The 23,291-nt window shown below is 44.1% G+C and overlaps 1 protein-coding gene across 4 annotated transcripts; it reads right to left on the bottom strand.

Annotated features, from left to right (window-relative positions):
• Nucleotides 1-694: 694 nt before the first annotated feature.
• On the bottom strand, nt 695-21,540 carry LOC307236035 (catenin delta-1-like). Of its 4 annotated transcripts, XM_080008301.1 has the most exons (22): nt 21,469-21,540; nt 20,479-20,553; nt 14,115-14,278; nt 12,719-12,787; nt 12,478-12,597; nt 11,251-11,516; nt 10,265-10,546; nt 9,849-10,089; nt 9,492-9,714; nt 8,288-8,480; nt 8,054-8,171; nt 7,740-7,896; nt 7,484-7,501; nt 6,850-6,918; nt 6,415-6,542; nt 6,094-6,244; nt 5,812-6,004; nt 5,074-5,282; nt 4,830-4,871; nt 4,653-4,720; nt 4,125-4,179; nt 695-2,575 (listed from the first exon to the last, which is right to left on the bottom strand). In XM_080008301.1, the coding sequence occupies exons 3-22, from the start codon at nt 14,271-14,273 to the stop codon at nt 2,499-2,501; spliced, it is 2,838 nt and encodes a 945-aa protein (XP_079864427.1). In that variant the 5' UTR covers nt 14,274-14,278; nt 20,479-20,553; nt 21,469-21,540; the 3' UTR covers nt 695-2,498. The 4 variants fall into 4 exon arrangements, with proteins under 4 accessions (XP_079864427.1, XP_079864429.1, XP_079864428.1 ...); XM_080008303.1 differs by lacking the exon at nt 4,125-4,179; XM_080008302.1 differs by lacking the exon at nt 7,484-7,501.
• Nucleotides 21,541-23,291: the final 1,751 nt, after the last annotated feature.

The following is a 23,291-nucleotide window of genomic DNA, read 5'->3' as shown; positions in this document are numbered from 1 at the left end:
CTGGCATCCTATCGCACTCCGCTGCAGAACTCTTGTTATTATCAAATTGAAACTCCCCCTACGAAGTCCGCTGCTCCGGCGTTCCCTCAACAGGGAAAAACACTTGCCGAGGCCTCGTGATCCAGCAGCTGCATTTCGATCGGCGTGGCTGAAGTGGCGAGGCACCCGACAGATGTCCCCCCCCCCGTCTCGCCTCAGCGTTGCGATCCGTGGTAAACACGTAGGTCCAGGCGCACTGCGCACGCTTTTCTCCTGCGCAGACATGTGTCGGTATAGGCGCGAGAGCTGTAGTTTGACTGGCAGCGAGCGAGGACTGTCAACACACGGTCTTTAGCTGTGTTTGACTGTGTCCCACAGTCATGTTCATCAGTCAGAAGCTTAATGCCGGCATGAGAGGAGGAGGAGGAGGAGAAAGTTAGCGTGCGGCGGGGGTCTAAATTTAGGAGACATATTAGAAGAGCTGTTACAAGACATTTGTCATTGACGTTAATGCTTAAAACCCCCCCCACGTACAGGTGTGAATACCTGACCCCGTGTCAAATGCGTGCACGGTCGTGTCAGTTTAAACCGCGGGATTGAGTTACTGACAGACTGCGTCCGTTCAATGAGCCGTGCTTATCCACACACAGCCGCTCACCTCGCTGGAGGCAATAGCATGCATCCAGTACATACACGGCTAAGCCAAAGCTTTGTCGAAGAAAAGCTCTTTATTTATAAAAAAAAAAAAAGAAAAAAGAAAAGAAACAGTATTGCAGTTACATACTTTCACTGAAAAAAGAAAAAAAAAAGCATTTTTTTTTCTGAGCCAAGGCAGGTATGAATGGTAAATCAGTTTCATGGACAGGCAATATTACAGATATACCGTGTATAAAAAGAAATTGGTCTTTTATAGCATCAAAGCAAATTAGTGGTAAAACATGGACTTTAAAAGTAGAAGATTGCATAAAGATCTCACCCACCGCTCCCAAAGATTCCAACTCCCAAAATAAGAAACAAACAACCCAACACAAAGTAAAAATATAAAGTTAAAACAAGTGGACAATATATACCAAAAATGTGCTTTTTATTTCACCTCTCAGCATTGTAAGCCAGTCAGAATAAGCTCTCCCATGCCCAGAGTCTTGGTGGGGAAAGTCCAAAAAGTATTTTTCCCCAAGGACAACCCAGCCACAGTTTAACCTTCAGCACGCTCTGCAGGAATAAGCAGGCCTCTGTAGTTTACAGCACTGTCTTCGTGAAAAAACAGACAAAAATAAACAAAACTACTCCTCTCAGGGCATCTTTAATGCGATTTGTTTTTACAGTAGAGTCAGGAATGGTTCAGAGTTTATAAGTAATATTTCTTGTTGAATTTCTCCCGAAGAGCATCGTCGCTCCAGTTTTAATAGTTTGTTGTGTCGTACTCATAAGCACGCCATCGGTCCCGGCCCCGTAAACATTGATTGGATTTTATTTATGGGGAAAGAAAAACAATATATAAAAAAAAACAAAAAAAAACAAACTTTACCAACCATGAAAAGAAAAACCCTATCACCGCTTTCACTCAGAAGGGAGGAAAAACGGGGGGAAAAAAAAGGACATTTAAATTATGCTCAAAAATCAGGAAGAGGCAGTTGGTACATTGTGACTAACAAATGAAAAACTGTTGCCTAAGTCACAGCAACGGAGGAAAGAAAGTTAAACTTTTGTTTAAATGTGGTATTTTGTATACAGTCCTTGACAGTCTCCCATGTCCCACACATTCCAAGGTCCATATTCTCGCCCCCACCCCAGCCCAAACACCACCTCCAATAGAAGTCCACACGCACGCACGCACGCACACACAGCCTCCTGTGCTCGTTTGAATCCACGCCGTCCCAAACCAGACAGATTGACTCGAAACACAAGAATAATTTCTATACAAAACATTCTGACTTCACAGGGCGGCTGTTCTGTCCTACCATCACATAGATCCCACTGCAGAGAAGATTTAAATTACACGAAAACCTTAAAATATGTATAAAAAAAAAAAAAAAAAGAAAAAAAAAAAATGCAGTCATCCAATGTTATCTTTTTTTTTTTTTTTTTTTTTTTGTTTTTTAATATGTACAGTTAACCTACAGAGAATCGTACAAATTCACTTTGGATGCAGGTCTTGGCAGCAACATGACACTACAAAACCTTTTACTGAAGAAAAACAAAAAAAGCAAAAAGAAAAAAAAAACAACAAAAAACAAAAACACTAGCAAAGTAAGCAGGGCACCACCAGGGGGAAGAAAATAAATTTAAAATAAAAAAAAAGGATTGTCGACATTAGGTGATTGCCTTTAGGGAAGAAATATAATTTAAGACAGAATACATTTCTGATGCTACAATGAATTTGTAAAAAATAGTTGTGTGTGTTGTCCATCACTTGACCGCAACACAGCCACGTTCTTTGGATCCTCGTCTTCATATCCACGACGCGATGATGAAGAAGAGAGAGAGAGAGAGAGACGGGGGAGGGACCACACCTCTCCTCAGTAGCAGTGGTTGGGTGGCGGCGGCAGCGGCGGCGGCGGCGGCCCCCTCTGGGTGATGCACACTATCAGTTTTTCTAGAAAGAGAACAGCAACAAGCCGTTACAGAGGACGCCGGACGAGATAAAAAGCGCAAATCAAACGAAAACTACGGGAAGACGACACAAAAACTGACCCTTGTACCAGTGCTCTCTGCAATGTTTAAATAAAAAATACAGTATTTAAGCTTTTATTATTTAATTCCTTCAGCGCTGAAGAGAGTGACCTTGATTATAAATGTTCTCATCGACGGCAACGAGACTTCTTTTAACCTCATTGGCATTTCGGAGTTCTGGTTTCAAAGTGCGCTCGGGCTCTCCCCCGACTAAAATGACTTGTTCAACCAAAATGCACCTTTTGTTATTATGCAATCAACAAGAACAGTTGAAATGTTTTCCCCCCCGCTGCATAACTTTAGTCTCCGGTCAATCTACCGACGCATGTTGGGGACTTCCCTTATCCCGTGAGCAAAAAAAAAAACCAAAAAGGCGAAATGTTAAAAAGGGTTAACACCGAAAGTACCATAAGTTAGTAAGGTAAAACGTGGTTCTCAGCCCCCTTTTCAGTAACTGATCGCCACGACCACATCAATTATGATTAATCTAAATAAGCAAATAGGAGCTTATCACAATGAACACGCCTGCATTTGTAAGAAATATTGTTTCCCTTAAACGCTTTTTTTTTATGAGCTCATCTCGACTCAGAATTTAGTATACGTCCCGCCGAAGTGTGACAACTTCAGTCGGAATGACCGAAACTTCCACAAATACTCAAACTGTGACGGACCAAGTTATGAGCATCGTTACCCCACGAGGTTGCGGCAAACTGTACCGGTCAGTCGCGGTTTACTGATCGGCGCTCCACCGGTGTTTCCAATGGCCGCCCTGAGACTACACACATACGACACAGTTTAACCTGTGTGGTATGACGCGGGGAGAGAACGCGCGACAATGCGCACGTCTGATTTTAATTTTGTTTGACTGTAGTAACAGCACTAATGATGTGGATCTCTCTCGCCAACTCTAAAGCTGTGTCCAAAATGGCCGGTTGACTTGGCGTGTTTAGTTTGTTTGTTGTTTGGGGGGGGGGATGTATATTGGCGCTTTGATAAGATATTTACTTCCAAGAAATATTTGGGAAACAACTATTTTATATTATGACCAAACAGTGAAAATGAAATTCAGAAATGTGCATTACTTTAATGTCTTAAAGACCACACTTAATTACACAATGATATAGCGATAAGCAAAATCCCAAAATCGGAATATACTGCCCGGTCTGAATGCAGGCCTAGACCCAGTTCGTTCTCGCTTCCCTCCCAGAACCACGAGTTACAAATAGAATCTACGATCAAAAAAAAACAAAAACAAAAAAAAAACAGGAGCTGATCATTTAGTATGACTTTAAACCTGAAAACATTGTGTAGTCTCGGGGGCATTCACATCACAACAAACGGAATCAAACCAACTTCCACAGAGGGAGGTTTATTTAAGAGAGCTGCACAGTGCGTGCAGGAGCTGAGGCTGGCGGGACATACCATGCTGTTACATGCAGAGGAGGGGTTAGAGGGGAGGGGGGAGGGCTAACCGTCGTAGGAGTCCAAAAGGGGCAGCGAGCCCTTTCTACCCCCGTAGACCCCGCGCTGAGAGACAGAAAGAACCAGAAACAGGGAGTGAGAGTGAGGAAGAGGAAAAAGAAAGTGATCAGCAATTCACGTTTCAGCAGGTCAACAGAAAGGTGCGGTGCAGGGCGTCGGCAGGCATGAGATCATACTTTGATCATACTTTAAGACTAATTTTAATGACCATTTCAGACCGATTTATGGAAAAATCCTCTCATCAGGTATAGTGGGCTTAGGGGTTTAGAAAACGAGGATTTCAGACAAAAATGTGTGGATAAATAAACTCCGCACATAAAATGTTTGTTGACATTAAGACCCCATACGCTCAACTATAAGACCAATGAATGACTTTTAAGGCCTGAGATTTGTAAAAGTGAGAAGCCTTTCTAAGGAGATGCAGACACCCTGGAGAGAGAGAGAGAGAGAGAGAGGGAGTGAGTGAGTGAGTGAGTGGATTAGTGCAGTAGGGCCGTTTGCTCCATATGGAGGCCTACCGGTAAAGTGTCTGTGGTGTCGTCCAGAGTGTGTCTCCTCTCCCTCTGGTCCAGTGTAGAGTAGGCTTCTGGCAGGAGAGAGGAGGGGGACGGATTTAAGAAGCCTTCTCCAAACACACGGGGTCAATTGATGAGGGGACGAACTGTTTTCCTTGATTACGCGGCGGGTGTACTAACCAGGTCCCAAGTCGTTCAGTGGAATCATATCCCTCTTCTCCCCTGCGTGGAAGAGGACAGTCCACGTCAGAAACTAAACTACGCTCACAAACAAGGTTGAATGTTTATTTTTTTTTTGGAGTTTCAACCTTCAACTATTTGGCTTCTTGCTTTTAATCCATTTATCATCCAATGCTTCATCTTTTATTGAATTATGAAATAAAAGTGAACGAACACACACACACACACCCCCACACACACAGACCTCTGTTGAGCAGCGGCAGGGTGCTGTCTTCGTAGTTCCCGTTGGCTCGGCTGCTGGGGCCGTTGGAGGTGGAGTTATTGGGGTTGAGGTTGACCATGAAGTCGGACTTCTTCCAGCCATCCTTCTCCAGGGGCCGACGGAGCTCCTTGTGGTTCCAGACCAGCTGAAGCACCTGGCCGGCACCCCGAACCTCACGCTCCGAACGCTTGCTGCAGGGTCAATTATTTGGACTGGTCAAATCTCAAGATACACAGATACCAGTTATTCACTATTGATAAGAAGTCCTAAGCTTCAAAGTTTTGTTCGACAATCAATCACTTCTACTGTCCAGTATAGATTGAGGGGTTTATTTGGAGTCATTAGAATATGACTGACAATCCATTTTTATCCATCAGAGAACTTCACACTTAATTGCCAGGAAAAAAATAAAAATAAAACAGAAAACCAAATGTCTTTTCCCTTATATCTGACATGTTTACCGTGATTATATATGTGACCTGTTTAAGGCAATGACACAATATGCTACTGTAACCTGGAAGAAATGGTATTGTAGATGAACAAAACCATTATTAGCATTGGTGAACCCGAGTTAAAAATACTACGACTACAAAAAAAAAAAAAAAAAAACTTGTGTTAAAAAAAACTCATGTTAAAGACTCATTAACATGTCTTCCTAGTGCTTAAAGGGAGTGCCATCTTTACTTTCGTCCCATTTTGGACCACCTTGAAGACACCCACCCATCCTTGTTGATGAGCACAAGCCTTTCGATACCCTGTGAGGCTCGGAGGGTCTTTGCCGCCTCCAGACTGTTGCCGAGCACCTCAGCGAGCGTGCTCAACACGGAGACCACCGTCTCCTCAGACAGAGCGCGCCCAGACTGGCTCTGGCCACTGGGCAGGTCGGCCACCAGGTGGGGCACCGCATGCTTTCCTGCGAGACAAGAGAAAAATATTTGTCAACATGTTCACTACTTTCATTTCCTCTTATTTGGAATCTTATAGTAGAGACGAGAATCGCACCAAGAAGTTCTTTGTTGCGGTTGTCAATGGCAAGGTTCCTCAGGGCCCCAGACATGGCCCTGACCACACGATCGTTACCGTGGGCCAGCAGCTCCGCCATCATGGGCAGACCCTTCTCCAAACGCACAGTGGCCCGGATATATCGGCCATACTGAAGAGGAAGTAGGAACAGAAGATATTATAATTCAAGGCTGCTCGATAAACCATGAGTGATCTCTGGTTATATTTTGGGTGCATTGTGGCAACTTCCAGTTCAAAATGAATAAATAAATAATAAAAATGGCAACTGAGAACAAACACTACGTGTTTAGGCGCTCTTACAGTCCATCGGCCAGCACACAGGTTCTGAATGGCTCCTGCAGCAGCCTCCAGCACCGAAGGGTTCTGGCTCTCCCTCAGGAGGGAAGTGTACACTCGCACCACGTCTGGCTGGAACAGCATCTCATAGCCTGAAGACACGTTAACACGTTCAGAATTTCACTTATCAATTCAATATCAATCATTGCAAAGTGTTTCAAAGACAAGGAAGAACCATTTAATTACATTCTAAATGACAGTCACATTTTAGAGTCACCTAAAAATAATAATCAACCCCCGTGACAAATCTAATTTCCCTTTTTCAACCAGGAGGCAGTCTGAACGGAAAGTGGATATTCTCAAAGAGATGGTAGCACATGAGGTGCCATGAAAACACCATGAAACAGACTGCTTACAGACATCTCAATGATTCATGCGTTCAATGCAAGCCACACATACCTCGAGCAGGTGTCGACCTCTTTGGAATGTCAACTTGGTCTGCACTTCCATCATCGACATCTTTCTTTCCTGTGGAGGGAAACCGAAAGGGGACGAAGCATGAAAGGTTGGGTTGGTTGTGGAAACCGAGAGGCGTGTTAACAGAGGTTGGCCAGGGAGTGCATTCACACCTCCACGCTCCTTTACTTCTGACTGTTTAGTTAAGGGGCTCCCAAACCTTTTTTTTATGGCAAGACCCCCTTGGCAGATCAAGCTCTGCCCCCGACCTCAAGTAATAACTCCATCTACCCATATGGTTTGACATTTAAAAGTACAAATTTGACAACAGGAGAAAAAAGGTTCAGTGAAAAGAAATATTAACCCCCCCCACCAGTTTGGGAACCCCTGGTTTAGGTTATGTGAAATGGTACGATGCAGGCAGTGGTACGAGCAGTGCGACCATGCAGTCATGTCTGACTGTCATCGAGCGATCATGCCCATGCGCATAGTGTGGGTGTGAACTGTGCATCCAATGTTTCCATGGTAACAATCAGTTAGTAGGTGATGCTGGATGGAAAGAAGGAGATGGAATGAGAAGGAAGTAAAATGCACTCGAGCGCACAGACTCGGGAAAACACCAACGAGAGTATCTTACCTTTGGCAAACCACTCGTCTAGACAGACAGAAAAAAAAACGTTTTGAGAGACAGGAAAGAGGAGGGTGAAGAATAAAAAGAGGGGTACTGTGACAAACAGCAATAGGTGCTCCCCCGCAACCAAACAAAGCTCAAGAACCACCGGCTACCGCTGAAGCTGTAAACCAACACATTCCATAAGGCTTAAAACAGGGGTGGTCAAAGATGGGGGCCCGCTGGGCTTTGCGCGAACCCTAAATGACAGCGTGACACTGACCTTTGCCCTTTCGGGAGCCAAAACAGCCGCCCTTGTTGGAGCCAGGGGGCGGGCCCTGGTTCAGCGGCGCGGCCTCGGCGTAGCGGTCGCAGCCAGGTATCTCGCGGTGCACATGATAGGAGAGATTTCTCAACAAGCACACGCTGTTCTCCACCAACTGCAGAGGTAAGAACGTGACAGAGAGGACAAGGTCACAGAGGGCGGTAAAGAGACTGCTACCAAAAAAAGCAAAAAAAAAAAAAAAAAAAAAAAAAAAAAAAAAAAAAGCAGGGGAAAAAAAATTAATCGTCCTTTTAGTGAAGCCTCGTTGTTACCTTGTTATCCACGTCTTTGCGGTTGATTTGTGATTGAACGATGTACATGAGCGAATCCACCAATCCTGTGCACTCTCGAAGCTTCCGCCTGGCCTCGCTGCGCTCTGAGCTAACATTCCTGTTCGAAAAAGGACGAGTTAAAAACAAAAGCCAACCTGCTGCTTCCATCCCATCCTCGCTGATCCTGTTCCTCCTAACGCCCCTCCCACTGATGATCGAGACAACATGGGGCACCTCAAGCAGCCGGCTGTGTTGGTGAGGGCGGTCTCCCACTCCAGGTGACGGGGCTTGCAGCTCTCCTCGACCCCGTCGCTGCCCCTTTCCCAGCCGGACCGAGGCACCATCACCTCGTCGGCCAGGGCGTGCAGGGCGTGGTCCACAATCTCCATCTTTACAGAGTCGTGGGACGACAGGTTCCACATAGTGCCTGGGGACCGAATCAGGGGAAACGGGGTAAAAGTCAGCGACTGATCTGTCCGTCAGTTTTATGCCAGTTATGACATGGGCGTGGCAACATGTGCCAGTGGAGGTACTAGCACTATGAAGGGATTTTTTGAAAAAGAAGCATGTTCAAAATTAGACAAGGTCACAGCTTCAGCAATTTTGAACTGATGAACCAAATGTGTTTCTAAAATAACTTCATTTTGTCTCAAAATTTTAGAAATTAATGTCCTTAGTAATTAGCCTTAATTAATCTTTAACAAAATATTTTGAGGGTTAAGGAATTTTCCAGGGGCTTGATTAAGGAAGGAAAACTTCCCGAAAGATTATTTGAAGTGAATTCAGTAATTTGTTTTTAAACACATTATAGATAATAGTAAGTAATTGCTGAAAACGTGAAAAATGTGTAGTGCTGTGGCTGTTGTGGAGTTAGACCGTTAAACGTTCTCACTTCTTGTTGTCCAGATTTTTTTGGGAGGGCCTAAATCATGACTATGACGTGGAGCGCTCTCACTTGGCATGGCCCCTCCCCTAACACGGTATAAACATGTCGTAACAAAAAAAGAACCGTCCCACTGGTTTGACCGCGCGGGATTGGTTACATTAATCTGGCCTGGGGAAGGGCCAGCAGGGGGCACAGGACTTGGTTCAACAGGTAATATTAACATGCAATTTACTTCAATGTAAACATTTAAGATTAATGCGATTGTGTGTGGTTTCAGCATCTTTAGCGGACATGCCCCGAGCCTCTCAGAACAGAGGGAACTGCCCCCCCCCCACGATTTGGAAACCTAGTGTTATATACGTGGCGATTATTATTATTATTATTATTTATTTATTTTTTTTAATCATTCAAATTTAGCTGGGTGGTTATACCACATTTTTCTGCGGTGTGATAAACTCAGGAAACATTTATTTCTGCTTTACAAAAAAAAAATTAAAAAACTGAGTGCCCATAAACTTTATTTAATCAAGAATATGAACAAACAAGTGTTACCTGTGATGGTATCGGTGAGGTCCTGGTCGTGGGTTTTCCTCAGTAACCGGACTAGAGCTGTCACACCGTCGCAGTTCTTTATGGCGATCTTGTTGTCTGCGTCGCGCCCAAAAGAGATGTTCTTCAGCGCCCCGCAGGCTGAGTGGTGCACCTCCTTCTTGGGATGATCCAGCAGGGAGACTAAGGCCGGGATGCCTTTTAGGCGACGCACATCTGACTTAACCTGAACAGCACGTCAACAAACATACATGGTTATCAAGTTACATTGAGAAATTGTGAGTGGAATGGAATTAGGCAAACCTTTATAAATTGTTTGTGCACTCTGCCTGAATGAGACTTGTGTGCATGTTCTTTTACCTTGTCGTTTTTAAATGTGAGGTGCTGGAGGAAGGCGGCGGCGTTGGTTTTGACAGGATCCAGACGGTAGTTCAACATGGCGATCACCTCTGGCAGCTCTGGCTGTCTCCATGAAGTGGGAGGACCTTTCCTCAGTGTGCTGTCCAACGAGGCCATGCTTCCCCTTTCCATCGTCATGGGAACACCCCAGTGGTACGGCTCAACTCCACCCATGTCACCATCCAATGTGTCCTCACAGCTCCTACAGTCAAAGGTGATAAACATACAGACAGTCTATGATGTGATGCAGTGTCCAAAATATTGTGACTTGATTTTGTCGATATCCAGTTCCATACCAAACTGTAAACAAAAAGCTACATACTTAAAAATAGCTTCTAATTGCAACAAAATTAAATGTTATTGTGAGGAAATTTTACCTGAGTCTTCGTCTGTCCATTCCGGCAGGGCCAGGCCCGAGTCGCGGCATGGTGCCGTAGCCCCCCGGGTGCATCGGCGGCGGCCCCATACCGTAGTCCATGTCATCGTATCCCAGACTGCGCTGGTCTTCCTCCATGCCATAGTGGCCGTAACGCATGTCCATGGCTGAGCCCATAGCCCTGACGCCCCGGGACACCTGAGGCTGCGCTGCGTAGGGGTCTATCTGCTGGCGGCTGGGGGCCCGGTAGCCCGAGTCCAGGGTTCTGTAGCCATCCATGGGTCTGCGGAAGTGAAGGAACAACAAGAAATAGGTTTGAACCGTTAGAGGAATTAAGGACGGAAGAGAACATGTCTGTAGCCAAAATGTATTTTGGCTTTGACTGATATTATTTAAAATAATTATTTTATGGGGCTAAGTATTGGGCATTCACTAATCAATTTCAATGCGGGGTCAGCACTTGATTCAATATTGATGAGTTGGCTCACAATATGATTCTATATCAATCAGAAATTGAAACAATAGAAATGGATCATATTGGAGTATCAACATAAAACACTCAGTTTCAAGCATTGGGGATGGTAGCTCAGGCGGTAGAGCTGGTCATCTAGTAATCTAAAGGTTGCTGGTTCGATCCTGCTAGCATGCTGTAGTGTCCTTGAGCAAGCACTTAACCCCTAATTGCTCCTGATGGCTGCGTCCGTCGGTGTTTGAATAATTGTAAGTCGCTTTGGATAAAAGCGTCTGCTAAAGGACTAAATGTAATGTAAATGTAAATTATCTCTGGCTGTTCTGTGGCAAGAAAGAGAGCCAGCTACAGCACAAGTTCCATCATGTCAATTAGATTGCAGATATGTAGTTCATTCAGCCCTATATTTTATGCATGATTATTGGTCCTGTTAAAACACAGGGCTAACATTTTTTCTATGTGTGGAATCAAAACGAAATGTTGATTGTGCAATGGGTGTAGCAAAAGGCTTCCCATACCTGTAGCGGTCATCCATACGCGTGCCCCTGCTCAGGCTAGCGTAGCTCTCTGATGGAGGGCCTCCCCTGTAATCATCGTAGCCCATGGCTGGGCTGTAGTGGTAGTTCCTGGGCACCGTGGCAGTGGGGTAGTCCCCGGCTCCAGTCGGCCTGTAGGGACGATCCAGTGTGGCGCTGTAGCCCCCCATGCCAGTCACTGACAAACCCCCGTCAATCGACATAGCGTCAGGGGGAAGAATAGTGCGTGAGGCCACAGGTTTCTTCATCTGTGAGGGGAAGTTAAGGAGGGGGGTGAGATATCAAATTAAGCAATGTTAAAATATTGAGAGAAACATGGATAAACAATTTGCCAAAAAGACCAATGGACAAACAAATGGATCATAGAGAGCCAGAGAACATAATCAACTAATGAAGACACGGGGGAATTATTAAAGAATGTGTTCCAAATTTTTACACCCAGGCCTTATTAAATTGTCAGTTCCAATCATAGCACAAGCTCTCTGAATGTTTTACTATTGAAAAGCCTCCCGATCTGCTGCAGCTTCTCACTGTGGTTAAACATAGCCCGATGGGGTCAAGGCGGTGAGCATGCGCAGGGGTGTGCGGAGCGCCGCGCCCGAAGTGTTGCACAGCGCGGCACACTGTGACGAATTCCCCGCTGGGCCAATAGAAACTAGACGTGAAGCAGACAAGACGTTTCTGCGCAAGATGGAGCCGAAACGGATTTTAGCGGTGCCCGAACTCCGCAAGCTTTACAACCCTTACCGATTTATCGGAACATTGGGAAGAAAGCCCTGTCACGGAAACAGGTTTCCTACCAAGCCGGCAGGGGTGTTTGAATGGAGTGGAGGTTAGAGATATGACTAATCAATACTCCCTACAAGATATCATGACTAGTCCCTGTGTCATTCAAATAAGATATGCTTATATGAAGACATTTCATGTGAAATCTTTCGCTGTAGTAATATTATAATATATATAGTAAATTAACATAAGGCCAACCAAACTTAAAATATTAATACTTTAAACACAATTCCTGTTGCAGAAGTAATAACAGCAGCAAAAATTGCAAATAACACAAATAAACCCCCCCCCCGCACAAGATGGTGCATGCTGTACTGTGCGTCCCATGTGAAAGCCCCTTAAGACGGTTTTATAACATTCCGAGGTCAGAGTGATTGAAAGCGCATGGATGCATTTTGAAAGAGGTGTGTTCAATCTTCCCACCCCGTTATCCATCCGCCGCGTCGTTCCTTCGTCAGAGAACACAGAGTGTGCTTCCTGAGACTCGTCTTCTGGGGTGTAGCTCTCGTCCAGAGCGCCGTGGGCAGGGTCCACCATCCTGTACTGTGAGGAATGTCCAACACAAGAGTTAAAAATAATAATCACACTGCTGCTGGTCACTTTTTGGGGCGTGTACAGCCAATAATTCACAATGTGGTCTGCAGTTCACATACTGAATACAGACCTGCGTCCCGTTAATGTATCCGTCAGTCAGGTTCAATCGTTCTATGTCTGCATCACCCAGACGCCCGTTCTGTGACGAAAAAAGAGACAGACAGTTACAGTAACAGCATAACTTAATCTAAAAGTTCCCCTTAAACATCACGTCAATTAGATTTCCAATATGTGGTTTTGTCAGTCAAGATTACTCATACTTCAGCAGGAGTGAAGTTGACTAAATCAACTCTGCATACTTCTCGTCTGTGATTCACTGACTGACATGAGCTAGGAGTTTCGGGTATGTGGCCCCTCCTCCTTATAGCTCACTTCCTCCCTCCCTGATCGCTCAGATAGTCCATGACCATCACTGAGCATGACAGGGAAATCACCACTTGCTTCATATACAAGAAATGATGTTGACAAAGTAGGATCAACAGTAGCTAGACAGTAAAGTCAGTATGCCTTAAAAAATTAAGTTGCCAATAAAGAAGACCAAGGACAGAGTTTGAGAGACGTTCTGCAATGCACATGACATCCAGCAGAGGGCAAAGTCTGATTAAGAAACTGAGTGCGCACTAGTTTATCGGAAGCCCAAATATTAAACAACAACTAGGCCTGAATGTTCATTCAGACTACTCAAACTTTGAGAGCAATTAACAAATTCTAAATGAACACTTCAGAATATATACTCCTCTTTTATAGTAGTGTGGCAACAAGCAGACTTTTCACAGGAACCAGAAAATTGCAGTTAATCAGAATTTAAGTGAAGTGATTGAGCACAAATAAAATTGCCAATACATCCCATTGGGCACAGATTATTTTTCAAATGCAACAACTGTTTTCCTGCCTATATAGTTTGCATATTCCATATTTGACAGACCATTTTGAAAATCTCTCAGTACACACATGCTTGAGAGAGTGAACAGTTAGTCGACGGTAACTGTAGCTCGTGAACATTCATGTACAGATATTTTAGCGGCTTGGTGTCTGTATATCTGGTGAATGGTAGCAAAGGTATGTGGAAGAGGAAAATCTGCTGGCATGTTAAGAACTGTGAAACCATGTACACAGACAAGATAATCCATTAGCAGATAAGCACTGACAGGCATATGACAGAGGAAAGGACATGCTTGCATGAAAACACAACACGAAAAAGAGATGTAATAAACACACAGTCCGAGTGTCTACAGAGAGCAGGGCTGGCGGAGCCAAGGAGTGGTTCAATAACAGATGAGTGCAGCGAAAAGGACGGATCCAACAAGGGAGCGACGGATAAGTCTGGGCGGAGGGTTGGATGACGGAAAAGGAGAAATCAATGGCTGTGTAGTTGATGGGAGGTTGCAGTGGTGACAGCATTAACAGCTGCAGCTGATGAGGCATGGGATGAAAGATGGGATGGGGGAATTCAATATGGAGGTTACCTGCATATGAGGGAGGGGGCAGCCCATAGCTGAGGGGCTAGTGGCGGAGAGGCCCACCCACCTCCTTTCCTCCTCCAGCGCTCGGGTCAGCTGCTCAAACTGCACCTCCTGCTCCCTGACCGACTCCAGCAGAGCCGCCGCACTCCCACACTGCTCCATACACACTGGTTGGACCCAGGGGGAGAGGGGGGAGGCGTTACCTACACACTCCCGTGTACACACTAGAGCAATGGAGAGAGGGCGATGGGCTCAAACTAGCAAAACAAACTCGTAGATAGGCCCATTATCCGGTGAAAGAGGGAAAAAAACAAAACGAGGGGAGGACATAATTTGAGCAATTTGTCTGTAAAATAGTGCAAAAGAAAAAAAGATGTTTTTAATAAATGAAATAAAGCTGGTTGGCACTGGTTGACAGCCTTGCAAATCTTTCGAGAGCAACTCATATACAACATCTTTGTACAGGATTTCCCTTTTCCACAGGGTGAATTATTAGGTTACAACAGTGCATGCTTTATTCTGACAATTTCCTGTGCCAATTTGTATCTGCGCATAACCAGCAAAAAATATACACATGACAAATAAACCATTTATGTCGAATTTGTAATTTTAATATGCCAATATCTGTCAGATAATCCTGGCAGCAAACTGTGGTTGAATTACCCTACCTAGAATACAGGTCAATAAACAAATGTCATTTAACTTAAATTTCATTAAACATTTTAAAAATAAAACCCCATTCAAATTACAGTAGGTCATATCCTGTCATCGTAATTCATTTGGACGACAACATTTAGTAAAATTAGCCAAGTGTTACATGAGGACATTACACAATCTTAAATCCATTATATTGATTCACCTCCTTGGCAAAGCTACCACTGACTCTTAAGATTTGATTCCCTTGAGGATATTGTAAACAAGTGAGAAGGAGAGGTACAGAAACGCACACACTTATCTTAAGTCCTACACCAAAGCGGCAAAGATTAGCGCCACACAGAGGCTCGGCCAACTCTTGATAAAAAACGGCAACACAGAGAGAATACCATACAAACATGTGAATGGGGGCTGTGTTTGCGCTACAAAACACACACACAGACACATGGTATCCCCAGTGTGCAGACACACCCTATATTTACTTAAGAGTTTGGCTGGTGTCCAGTAGGTAGCTGCTGAGGGCTGCAGCCCCTTCTGGGCCAGTCAAAACAGACTACCAGAGCAAAAGAACGATAGACGCAACTCCCAAGAGCCATATGGCCTCCTGTCAACTTGGCTGGCTGGCTCTTCTCCAGCATTAGTTCTCCCTATTTGCCGCTCTCTTTTTCCTTTGAGCCTCTCCCTCTCTTCAGCAGTCACTTCCAGTGCATCCCTATTCTTTCTCTCCATCCCTGTCTGTCTACATCTTCGTTTTCTCCCAGAAAGACACATTGTGGAAAATTGAAGCCAAAAAATAAAAATAAAAGAAAAACCAACAGCCGCTGAGGTGTAATTCCTCGCCCTTATCTGCTGATAAACGCCACGCAACAGACACCCTGTCAGTCCTGGTCTTAAAAAGGTAACTGTAGACACAAACACCCGTCTGACTGGTTGGACGAGGGAGCCGAGAGGTGGTGGGGGACCGAATTCACTTTGTCTTAGTTTCTCCGTGTCTCCCACCCCCAGCCCAGCCAAGCTGCCTCCCCAACACACAAGGACTTTCATTTACACGTCTGGCAGCAGGTGTGTCGTTGCGAGAATGGCAGGGTGTTCTGTTCACAGTTCTTAATTAGGTGGAGAACAGAAATGTATTGAGTTATGGAGATGAGGGAAGCTGACTAGTTTTGAGAAAAAAAAAACCCCCCAAAAAACGAGATAATGAAACAGGATGACATCACCTTTCAGTCGAAACGCACAACACCCTGCAGCCCTTTAAATTGTCAAATGACTGTACCGGCCGACTGTTTGTACAAGCAAGTATTAGAGCGTCGCTAACATAGAAGAATAAATCATAGATAAAAGGTGTGTCAAGTGTGGGAACCAGGGAGTCGGGACGATCCGATGAGAAAGGACTGCCAGTTATCCTATTTCACAACATAAAGGGAGTTTTGAGGAAATTGATAACCAAAAATGAACTTAAAAAAATAAAAAAGGACCCAGCGCAAGGATGACAGGAAGTGGTGACATCACAAAGACTTTTAAGTAACCAGAACCTGCTGTCCTTTAGCTAACACACACACACCCCCCCACCCCCCCTTATATGGTCAAAGTCAGGACAAGACTGATATTATCCACTACAGAGGGAGACGCATAAGAAATAGGCAAACAAATGAACAAGGAGATGAAGATAAAACAAAATAAAATATAAAAAAAACAGTAGGGGGGCTAGAAGAGCAGGAGAAAAAGGGGGGTAGATAAGGAACAGAGATTGCTGAATTACAGATAAAAACAGACCTTGCATTCTTGCCATTGTCCTCGGCCAATTCCACACAGTGGCACACGCTACCTTGTTACTACTTTAGCAGTCACCTAAATTTCTGGACAAACAGATCAGACCACACTGTAGGCTAAAGCAAGGACTACAAGTCATACTGACCCAAACCAGACTTTCCTTTAGAAAAAAAAATTGGTGCCGGACAAATGGGGGAGATCCGGGTTAAATATTATCTGTGTTTATCGAGCTTTAAAACAATAGGCAGGCTATATTAAGAGAGAAATAGTTAAGGGATGTAGATTCATAATAATTTTTATTGAATATTCAAAATAAGTCCCACCATTTTAAAAACAAATACATAAGTATTGTAAATATTACTACTTGAAATGAAATAATTGATATGAGAACAATAAGAAACAACTGCGTCTGCTATACCATTTGACTTTAATTACATTTTGATAAAAACAAAATAAATATGGCAAGTAAGTCTAAATAAATAATAAAGTTACACACATTAGAGAGAAATATTCCCGGTAACTGAGTGTGAAGTCCGCGTTGGCGCTGAGAGGCATCAGCGCATTTCACTGTGTGTACAATGCAATGTTTCTGCTTCCAGTCACAACACAGCCGTACTCTGATTTTCCCCGGTGCGGCTGTAAATGGAAGTGTGTGGGAATGGAAGCACTAACATTTCCGTAAAATATGGGTGACACCAAACCCAAATAAAGCACAAATTGTGGGTTTTATAAATATTAATTTCATAAAAATATATATGTATATTTTCGGAAAATGGCAAGTCTGATCTGAACCGCGGAGCTCGGCTGCATAGGCGAAACACGTCCAGTCTCTACGGAGACAGGTCTTTATATTCCTACATTTATTTATTATGTAGAATGCAATTCAGACCCTAGACATGTCTCCATTTAGGGGTGCGATGCGGGGACATCGGGCACAAGCGCTTTGCTAGCGCGGAGCTGGAGAGAGTGAGGGGACAGGGAGAGGTAGAAGGGGTGGAGAACATTGCTTCTCCAGCAGAGAGTGGAGCACAGGCTGAAAATGATCACACTTATTTAATAACTTCGGGTTTGGGTTATTGTGTCCGGGGGGTTCCATCAGCAGAAGGAACCGAACCCGTCCGGGAAGGGTGGAGAGACGGTGAGGAGAACTGGTCTAAAACCAAACCGATTCCCTTGCGTGCTGTAAGAGTCATCTATGCGGGACAGGCTCCATGCAGAACTTTTCCCTAAAGGCGGCCAATGTGGGAATGACTACCTAACTGCCTTTGCCAGGTTTATTTTTATCCAGCAATGTTACGGATTCTATGTGGGAAAGGGGCTATATGAGAAGGAGCATACCTCCAATTTCCATACAGTTCTGTGACAGTTTGTTTCTTGAATATTTGTCTTTAATTACAAGAGATAATTTGTTATAAGTACAAACACCTGCTAGAATTTCCCATAATTAACGTGATTATAAATTCTTCCATATCTTGGAGTCCTACATTACATACACCCCTTTGCCATCAGTCTATAATTCAATTTCATACATACATTTTAATTCTGCATTTAAGGCACCGAGTCATTTTGGGCATATTGAAGATTCTACACACGATTGCATTTCTGTAATGAGCCTAGCTGTCATTTATCAAAAAGTGATATAGGGAGACCAACATTGTTTTCACCAGCGCATTTCAGAATGTCAAGCTCTGCCTGTGTGTGCTCCAACCACAGCCATATGAGGGAATTTGCAGCTGTCAATTTGGGAGGCAGGAGGAACAATGACAAGTTTGTGCGAGTGGGCACAAGTGAGAAAGAGATGTAGAGATATTGAGGCTCTGCATGTGTGCACAGATGCATCAGTGGCTCAGGAGGTACTGGGGGTCGTCTGGTAGTTGGAAGATTGCCGGTTCGATACCCGGCTCCTCCTGGTAGCGTGCTGATGTGTCCTTGAGCAATGCACTTAACCCCCCGAACTGCTCCCCGGGCGCCGCTACATGGCAGCCCACTGCTCCTAGATACATCAGTTACTAGGATGGCTAAAATGCAGAGAAATGCATTTTGTTGCCTCAGTGCTCTGTGCAATGAAAAATAGTTTAATCTAATCTTTCCTCAAACCATCGCCTTCTACAACATGGGCCCTTTTTTGGCCTTGTTGTCTTCACGGAAGTCAGCTGCGGGCTTTACTGAACAATGGAAAACAAGGACAATGCCCCGTTCCTGACCCTCTTCCCGAGGAACAGGATGTTATGGATTCTCCATTCAAGATGAGTAAAATGGAAATAAGGGCTCCCTCAGCTTGCTAAGAAATACAATTTTCTGACAGACCACAAACCAAGACCTAAATAAACCACAAGCATCAAAAGCATCTCAAAAGGCCTTCTCGGCCTATCACTTCAGCCATCTCCATTAACAGTTTGTTTTGCGGGTTTGCTTTGTGGTAAAGATCCCCCTCAGTCAATAGGCTGGTCACGCCACCACAAACCACTTCCCCTTGGGTTAATAACCTTTCACATTCCCATAACCTATGTTCCGCTTTCCACAAATTTTAGTAATCTAATGTTTTGATAGCAAAGCAGCACTCTAGACTGTTGGCTAATATTTATATTAACTAAAGACAGATCCAGCAAATGTTTAGTCTTTGCTCTGCGCCTGCCTTGATAAAAAAAAAAAAAATAATAATAATAATCCTACACACATGGGTATATCAAAGTACAGGAGTAGACATTTAGCATGAGCACAAAACAATCCTGGTCAATAACCGATGATTACCCCTTGTCAAGATTGAATAATTCCTTGCTGTAATAAACATGGTCGATTGGAATATACTTTGGTGGGCTCACTTAAAAACAAGGCAAAGAGACACCTTTCATCCACTACTAAACATGATTAAGACTAGTCCATCCAGCCATGTGTCATTTCAAAGCAAGTGGGCCACCTAAAATTAGAGCATGAGGTGTTCAGCTTGCCTTGCTGCGATTGCAGCAAATACATCAAAAATGCAGAGTGCCTTAAGGTCAAGAGCATGAACACGCCCACCCACCCACTCACCACCTGATGCGGTCCTGACACCACGCATCACATTATCCGGTCAGATTTTCATAGTCACAGTCAGCATGACTCACTGAACCCTGTCAGAGGACCCCCGCCTGCTGCTCATAATACAGCCTTTGTCAACTTAACAAAACTCAGCTCGGGGCACTACAAATCTACACCTGCCATCAGCAAACACACGTCGACACAGACGAAAGACGCGGCAAGAATAGGCACAGTGCCGAATAATGTCCAGCTGTTTAGGCACTAATGGGTAATTGACACCTGCTTGTATGCGTAATGCCATTGGCACCGGTTTAAGCAGAGCGTGGCTTGTAATGGGATTGAAGCTTTAGCCCACTAATCCACTTACCTCCTAACACACACACTAAAATGGAAGCACATACATACACAGACCTGCGCGTGTGGATTAACTTATACACCAAAGGACACGCAAGTTGCAGTCCGCACTAGAAGCATGAATCAACAATCAGGCTTCAAAAAAGAGAAATCAAAAAAATAAAAAAGTTTAAAAAGTGCAGGGTTTGATCTTGGGTCACACTATCATTTATCTGCAGCAGATCAAAGGGCATCGGCTCAATTTGAGGCCGGCGCCGAAGACGTGGTCAAAGCAGACGCTGGGTAATTGAGAGCTGGTTTGCTCGCTCACATTCACAGCGGAGGCTGACAGTTATCCCCGCCCAAGCAAGTCAGCACAGGACCCACCCGACAGGTTCACCAGCTGACAGACAAACCCTCCTCGCAAGAGAAAAAAACTAAAAAAAAAAAAAACAACAATTGCAAGACCACGACCCTTTACCTGGCTACACAACCCCAAACACAATGCTTGGGCTCGGCCCAAAAACGAGCGGCGGGTTTGCGATTGCCATCAGTGACCGTGAGACGGCACGCTCCCATTGTCTCCTCTTACCTGTGATGACTGTTGTTAGGACTGTTTACTAGTTCCTCTCCGACCGGAACAAAGACTTCCACCACAGGACGTAACCTAAAAGGGAACACCAGATGAGCAGTGACGTTAACTAGGTCCAGGCACTCACTGTCATTGTAGTGAATTCTGTACTGAAACGTTGAGGTGAAATTGTGGGCTTGCTGGTTTTACATCAATGATGGGTTTGGAAATATTAAGGCACGTCTGTATGTGGAGCATCTCGTTTGGGGTGGAATTGACATGATCTGATTAAAGCAACAACAGTGAGACCGACTTGGTACACACAGTATATGTGCAGATTTTATTTATTTACATAGGCATTTAACTAAGCACAATTTCCCTTTTAGACAATGAATTGTTCATAGTGGTTAGTTTGGCCATTAGTGAGTGTATTGTATATTTCCATTCTTCATATTTTGGCGGTAATTGTATATTGTTATTATCATTAACTATTGTTCTGATGTGAGCTGGTATAATACCGCAATTGTATTAGGTTAACCAACGCTGGTCAAAAACAACCAGTCAACAGAAAAGCGTCTGGGCGAGCTAACGCACGGCTGGCTCCATCGGCTACATCGGCCAGTGTTTCTGGGCAGATTGTGCGAGGATAAACCGTCTCTCTCCCCATCCGCAATGTCGACTTTATTTCGGTCGGAATTCCTCGCGTTGGGCTGATGCGCCTCCGACCCAGCCGCGGCTCTCCCAACCGACGACAACGTAAACGAGACAACGGAGCCCGGACAAGCTAGCAAGCTAACTCCAGAGCCGAGTTAGCATTGGCTAAATTAGCACTAGCATAGAAAGTCGTGCGGGGGGGGGGGGGGGGGGGACCACTCCTTGCCAACGCCGCGGTGCTCTCGTAAGAATAATAATAAAAAAATAGATATAAAATAAAATAAAATAAAATAAAATAAAATCCGACACTACTTCCACAGGGGCCCCCCCATAAATAAGAGGCGGTGTCCCACTCACCTCCTCGTGGCCTACCCGGGCCCCTTACGGTGTAAAATCCTCGGGTTGTTTTCCCTCCCGTACGAGCTTCTGGGTCAAGCTTGTCGGGAGCGACGCGACGCCGAGTTTTCTACCACAGAGGGGGCGGGGCCATGGAGCGCTTTACCGTAATGACGGTAAGGAATAACAAACAAAAAAATTAATGAAAATAAATAAATAAATAAATAAATAAATAAAAATGTACAGGGTTATTCAGCCGCAGTTGGTTCAAATAAAGTCACAAGGAAACCGAAGTTGACTTGAAAAAAACAAACTGCCGCCTCGACCATGTTCGCTCACTTTGTTCAACAAACGTGCTTTTAGATCGCCGCGGCCCCCGGGGGGGACAAGACATTTATGGATCGGTAAAATTCCAAAAGTGTGTCTTTCCGTTTCACTCGTCGTTGGAGTCATGGGGGTGACGCGTGGGAGGAATCAAAACATGAAAAGCGAAAATGCTTTCCTTTCACTGGTTTTACAAGTGTGGCCACACTGTTTGAACAAACGATCCGACGCTGAAAATCTGGGCCCCTGACAGTTACACAGAAGGCCTATACCGGGGGGCCCCTGGACAGGTTGGGCTCTACTGGGGGTAAAACATCAAGGGAAAAATAAACTGTTCTGCATTATCGAGTTGGTTAATAGATATATAGATAGATAGATAGATAGATAGATAGATAGATAGATAGATAGAGAGATAGATAGACAGACAAATAGATAGATAGATAGATAGATAGATAGATAGATAGATAGATAGATAGATAGTTAGACAGATAGAGAGATAGATAGATAGATAGATAGATAGATAGATAGATAGATAGATAGATAGATAGATAGAGAGATAGATAGATAGATAGATAGTTAGACAGATAGAGAGATAGATAGATAGATAGATAGATAGATAGATAGAGAGAGAGATAGATAGACAGACAAATAGATAGATAGATAGATAGATAGATAGATAGATAGATAGATAGATAGATAGATAGATAGATAGATAGATAGATAGATAGATAGATAGATAGATAGAGAGAGAGATAGATAGATAGATAGATAGATAGATAGATAGATAGTTAGACAGATAGATAGATAGATAGATAGATAGATAGATAGATAGATAGATAGATAGATAGATAGATAGATAGTTAGACAGATAGATAGATAGATAGATAGATAGAGAGATAGATAGATAGATGGATGGACAACAGACTGAAATTGTTACCCATAAACAAACCTCTGTGTCAGCAATTCACATTCTAACAGAAGGGAGGGAAATAATTATTCTAAAAAATGATATGAAATGGTTTAATAATAGTCATAGTTGCATACAGTACAATAGAAATAAAAATGGCTGTTAAGAACAGTAGACATGTAAGTCCTTAAAAAAAACTGCCTCCTATTTTATTCAGTTATGTATTCCGAAAACATTAAGTAAAATGGTATGCATTAATTATGCAATAAAAACAGATTTTATGGCCAGATTTAACAATATATTGTAAATAAATGGAACAGGCCGCGTCAAATCGCGCGGTGGATGGGATGGGGCCCCTGGGCCAGTAGTTTGAGGGCCCTGGCCTATATTCGTCGGAGTTGTCTCTCAGCCCTGAGCTCCGCCCAGCCCCTCTCTCCAGACTCACACTCTGATGTAATTTCATTGATTGCCCAAGAACAATGGCCTGAAGGAAGCAACATACCATGAAGAACTGAAACAACATTCCACACCAGCACGTTAGACCCCCGGAGCACACACACACACACACACACACACACACACACACACACACTATATGATCATTCCTCCCAAC

The sequence above is a fragment of the Zeus faber genome (assembly GCF_960531495.2).
Source record: "Zeus faber genome assembly, chromosome: 10".
NCBI classification, from domain to species: Eukaryota; Metazoa; Chordata; class Actinopteri; order Zeiformes; family Zeidae; genus Zeus; species Zeus faber.
This window is presented reverse-complemented; position numbering and strand designations above follow the sequence as displayed.

Bases quoted from the DNA above. Each gene is read 5' to 3' on its own strand.
- LOC307236035 (XM_080008301.1), bottom strand. From the start codon at position 14,273: ATGGAGCAGTGTGGGAGTGCGGCGGCTCTGCTGGAGTCGGTCAGGGAG. The intron at 12,788-14,114 runs GTAACCTCCATA...TTTTCGTCACAG, and splicing joins GCCCCCTCCCTCATATGCAG to AACGGGCGTCTGGGTGATGC. The intron at 12,598-12,718 runs GTCTGTATTCAG...CATTCCTCACAG, and splicing joins GATACATTAACGGGACGCAG to TACAGGATGGTGGACCCTGC.